Source organism: Humulus lupulus, chromosome 7 (assembly GCF_963169125.1).
Source record: "Humulus lupulus chromosome 7, drHumLupu1.1, whole genome shotgun sequence".
In the NCBI taxonomy this organism is placed as follows: domain Eukaryota; kingdom Viridiplantae; phylum Streptophyta; class Magnoliopsida; order Rosales; family Cannabaceae; genus Humulus; species Humulus lupulus.
Window position 1 is genome coordinate 126,905,002 of NC_084799.1, and position 5,683 is coordinate 126,910,684.

General features: G+C 40.5%; 1 protein-coding gene across 1 annotated transcript; it reads right to left on the bottom strand.

The window, feature by feature from the left end:
• Positions 1–201: 201 nt before the first annotated feature.
• On the bottom strand, positions 202–618 carry LOC133792170 (uncharacterized). Its single transcript, XM_062230088.1, has one exon. It carries the CDS (start codon positions 616–618, stop codon positions 202–204), a length of 417 nt encoding a protein of 138 aa, XP_062086072.1.
• Between the last annotated feature and the right edge of the window lie 5,065 nt (positions 619–5,683).

A 5,683-nucleotide genomic window follows, 5' to 3' on the forward strand; every position in this document is an offset into this window, starting at 1 on the left:
AGGTTGGAATCAACTTCATCATACTCATGCCCGTCCCTGAAATGCGACCGACTATGGCGCGATTGGCTGGTCGCACTATTCCCTCCTCTTACTAGCATCTCCCGAGCACCAGGAGGAGGCATGCATTGGTCGGTGGGTCCCTAGGCATTACTATGTCGTGGGGGGGCCCTGACCGCATAACCTGATTCAACATGCCTTCTGTTAGCAGAAGGGGTGTTGTCCCCTGCTCGAAGAATTTGGTTCCTCAGTAGTTTGGCGTCTAGGACTTTGGGGAGGCTGCCCAGCCCTACTCTGCCTTTGCCGCTGGGGATTATCACAACCAGCACGAGAAGGTGGTTGTTGCTTAGGATTTTGGAATGGAATATCTTGTTGACCAGCAGGATGTTGCTCTGGCCTCTGAGGGCTTGTCGGCTGAGGTGGAGGGCTTGGGTCTAGGCCTTGTTGTGGTGGTGCACTTGGTGGCTCATCTGGTTGAGAAGTTGGGGCAGGTTGTCCTCGTGCCAATTGGATGACTGCCTCCAGGGCAGCGGTGGCATCTCTTTGTCGGCGGTCCATGTCAGCCTGCCACTCATTCAACTCTTGACGTTGATGGTCAACCTCCCTTTGTTGCAATGCCATCGTCTCAGCCACATTCTCTTGATTGGCCAACTCCTCTTGCAACACACTCAGTGTTGTCCTCAAGGTCTCGGAATCCATCTCCTCCTCCTCAAATTCCAATTGTGGTTCATCTTCAGCCACATTTGGTGGAGGAGGTTGGGTGGATGTAGCACCATAAGTCTGTCCCACCTTCTCAATGAAAGCACCAAAAGTTGACCCTCGATTTGGTCAACAACACGGGGTCAGATAAACGATATTAAATGAGATGAAAACAAGAAGAAATTCTAATGGAAAAGTAAACGACACAAACGATTTATAGTGGCTCGATGCCAATTGGATGGTAATGACCTACGTCCATTTAGTGTTCTTATTGATGTAAGATCCCAACAATGTGATCAATGAACTGAGGGTTCACGAGTTTCACAAGCTTTAGGATGGTTACTGATATCGCCCAATAATTCCTAAGCGATCGCAGTAGTAATCGACGGGCTATGTCGTATCCACAGAGAGGTAAAATACAAGTAAAAAGAAAGATTAGTAAATCAGAAATAATAAACTTTGAAATGATGTAACTTTGAAAAAGAATGTAAACGTTAAATAAACAAAATCGAGGAATTAGAATCAGGAAGAAAATATGGAAGGCATAAGTTTAATCCATGCAAACATATATATATTTTAATAAAATTGATTCATTATACTCAACTATAATTCTACACCATTAATTATAGTTGGAAAATATATATAATAAAGCTCACCTTAAATTATGTTCTTTAATTAAATTATACTAACTTCTAATTTTAAAAACCTATCATATTATATACCTTAGAGCGACAAAATACCGATGGCAGAATGCAGTAAAAAGCATATTGTAACGCCCTGGATAACCAAGACCGTTACACTGTGTGTTTAAAATAGTGCAAGACTTGCTAATCAAGTCATTTAAACAAAGTGTGAATTCCATGTCGTCAACCGATTAGGAACAAAAGATTTTGGTCACAAACAGGCTATTTTCATTAAAAATGACAGTTTAATACATGGAAACTCAAAACAGGGTTTAGACGTCTTAGTTACCACAAACTCCAAGAGTTACAAGTAATTCAAGCCACTCTAATGGCAAAATATACATTTTAGGTTTCCGTCCCTGTACAATTCCTCGACCGTGGCGGCCGAGCAGCTGACAATGTACACCTCGCCCCCAGAGCTCTCCAACTCATGGTTGATTCAGCCTACCCCTGCCTTTACCTGCACCACGTAGCACCTGTGAGCCGAGGCCCAGCAAGAAATCATGATAACATAGCAAGATCAACATCATTTATAAAATATCCCACAATGCACAACCAGGAATTCAGCATTTCATAACATTTATCCAATCAGTGATAACACACAATGGACTAATAGTTTTTCATCCAAACAGCCAACAAATCATGTTCATAACACAATATTCACGATCATAATCAACAGTTTATCACATCATCAAATGATGTTCAGGGTCAACGCCCTTAGTCGCACCCTCTATTTAACACACTATCTTCGGCTCTCTTGAGCCGCCCCCAGTGTAATATTCACTAACTCCGGCCAGCTTAACCGAGCTCAGTGATAAATAAGCTGCCTCAGCTACCAGTGGCCGAGCCGCGCCCTGTGCGCAAATATTGACTCCGACACTCTTAGGCCGGTTATCGCATGTCCCATGGCATAATAATACCATCTCATGACATGATATACAAATGTAGGGAGCTCTTAGTCCCATCGTGTCCACATGGTTAATCACATTCACATAACAATGCATACAAACATAGGGAACACTTAGTCCCAACCTAGCCACATAATCAGGTGCAGCTTTCTTACCTTTCGATTCGCTAGCTTTGATCACTTGACTCCTTGAGCACGATCCCTCTCGAGCCCTAGCGCTCACCTAAACACAATCATAGGTCAAAGTTATCACCAAACCTCAAGTCCAAAACCTAGCCTCGGGACCAATCCCGAGCCCCCGGGAAGTCCTAGTTCCACCAAACAAGGTGGTGGAACCAAACCCCAAACCCTTGGTAAAAAACCCTTGCAAATAACCCTAAAATCCCTTTCTGGAAACAGGGCAGCGCTACAGCGCTCTTAGGAGGGCGCTACAGCGCTACAAGCAGAACCAATTTCCCCCAGAAAGCTTGGCCTAGCGCTACAGCGCCCAAAGGCTAGCGCTGTAGCGCTAGTCACAGACAGGCAATACCCTAGTTTTCCCTCCTGCAATTTCCTCAAACCAAACTTAACCAAAACTTCTCTAAACCTTCACCAAACTCAAAAACAAGCTTATCAACACACTCCACTCATCCCAAGCATCCCAAATACTAAAAACCCAAGCACATGCATCCCTAATCTCAAAATTCACCATAGCCACTTCTAGACTTCAAAAATCAGCAGAAACCAGTCAAAACATCAAAGTTAAAAGCTTAGAACTTATACCTCTGATGGAAATTCGACCTCAAGTTGCCTCTAGACTTTCTTAGCCTGCTCCTCCTCAACTCTTGGCTCCAACTTCCCTAGAATTCCCCATCAACTCGCTTAGATACCTTAGTTAAAAACCAAAACCAAAACTGAAGAAACTTCAAGGTCTTACCTCAAGTAGATGGCCTATCCTTGCTAAACCCTTGCCAAATCTTCAAGCTTAGCTCAGAAACCTTATGGCTTAGTTGACTTAGCTCTCCTCTGAATTTTGCTCCAAGAAGAATGAAGAGAAATGATGAGAAAAACCACCAACCGACTCTAGAAAATCTACTCTATTTTCCCTTCCTTTCTTTTTCCTTCTCTTCAGACTTCTGTTACATTCTACCACCTCCACTAACATAAAGCCTCAATAGTATCTATCTTTAAAAAGCCAATTGACCAAAATGCCCTCCCTATTAATTCTAGACCCTTTAGTCCACTTAGGGGCATTTTAGTCATTTCACCCCAATTCCCGCTAACTCCTCAACTGTCTCTAATATTTACCGCTTACTACCCAATACCTAATTAATCACCAATAATATTCCTCGATATCCGAATAGACTCCAGTATACTCACTAAATTCCCATTTATACCCCCAGGCTCACCCCGAGCCGGGTACAAATCCCCGCCATGACTTTTCGCTAATCTGCTCACTAGGATCGTCTCGAGTCACAGATCACATATATATATATATATCCACATAATAATGTGGTCTCAACATTAGCTTACCAATTTATACACAAGTACGCAATTACGCTCTCAATGAGCCAAATTACCAAAATACCCTCCCAACAGAGTATATAACCCCATGCATGCTTTTATCATCATATAATAATATGACCCACATAATCATGCATATAATCGTATAATGGCACAATAAATCAATTATGGCCCTCCCGGCCTCCTAATCAAGGTCCTAAACCTTATTAGGAAATTTGGGTCGTTACACATATAATATAACAAATATCCTAAATTAAATTAAGAGCCTAAATTACTTAAGAAGAACATGACTAGGCTTATGTAAAAGACACTAATAAATTTAGAATAAAAATTAGAAGAAAATAAATTTAATTGTAACAAAGATATAGAAATGAAGAACAAAATAAAGAATCAATATATTAAAAATATAATGTAAAACATGAACTTCACTCTAGCCTTTCCACAAGAGAATTTAGCCTAAAATAGGCATTGTTTTCACTCAAAATAATGTAAAATAAATGAAAGAAAATGAAGAAATAAGTGTTTTTCTCTCCAACAATACTCTCTATACTTCCTTCCACAATCTGATGCTTTTTTACTCCATTTGGTACTCTATTTATAGTGTAAATAGGACTTAAAAACATGTAGAACCGTGTACAAAATAGTGGGAAAAATGGCTGGAAAATAGGTGCAAAGTGGGGAAAATGTTGTTGAGCCGTGGGAGACAATGAGAAGGTTGCAGGTGGAGTGGGGGACACGGTCAGAACGTGGCAGGCGGCTGGTCGGGCTCGTGGGGAGCAGCATGGCGACGTGGTAGGCTCGGGTGGCTAGCGCGTCAGACACGTGGGACGCGTGTCGACTTCTGGTTGGCTCGTCAGGTGAGTGCGTCAGGCGGCAGAACGTGGCAGCGTCAGGTGGCAGTTGTCAGACAGAGTGGCTTCGGCTCGGCTTGCGTGGCTTAGCTGGCCAAATGGCAGGCTGCCAAGTGGCAGCGTGACACTTGCTGAAGGCTTGGGCCTGGGTGATTTGGGCTTGATTTTGGGCCTATTTCTCCTTCAAAAATACCACTTTATCATCATTTTTTTCAATTATATTTCTTTCTTTCTTCTTTCTTTTTGTTTGTGTCAAAAATATATTTTATTTCCTGAAAATTAAACACAAATTAAATTAAAATTAATATTTTCAAATATAAAATATATGACAATAAATCCATGAAAATATTAATTAAAACTTAATTAATTTTACACTTTTAAGACTAATAAAATGATATTTTTGAGCACTAATCAGTTACAATTCCGGTGAATAATAACACTATAATCTTCTCTCTGAATTCTCCCAGTCCAAAAGTCCTCTCCCTTGAGCTTTTTGATTCTTATTAATAGGCTCTAGGAAGGTTACATGGGACAATGGGCCTTAATTACAAATAATACTTGCGTATCTAGGTAATAATATAAATTACAATTAATGCATAATTACAAGATTACATAAATAAAGGAAATAAATGGATGTCTGGGACCAGGCTGGTCGCACATAAGTATAATGCTTGTTAAACCAATAGTCTTCTGGTCAAAGGCCGAGCACGATACACTTACTAAAAACAGCCACGGGCCTCCCACGTGTGGACCAACCCTGCCATGTCATTAGAGGCCGTTTTTGGGTAAACAATTTATATTTGTCATCTTTTATTAGGTTTCTAATAGTTTCGTTAAGGATTTTTTGTAAATTTTGATAGTTGTTATCATTGACTATTATTTGTATTTCTCTTTGATGATTGAAAAAACCTCTATTAGATAGAGGATACTGGTATATAAAAAATTTATATCAAACTAATATAGGAGAAGTCAGTCAAGTTAATAAAATCAATAGAAATTTAATAATAGAAGAAAGAATTAGAACACTTGAAAATAGAGTAGCA

Excerpts from the sequence above, each read along its gene's own strand:
- LOC133792170 (XM_062230088.1), bottom strand. The coding sequence starts at position 618 with ATGGCATTGCAACAAAGGGAGGTTGACCATCAACGTCAAGAGTTGAAT.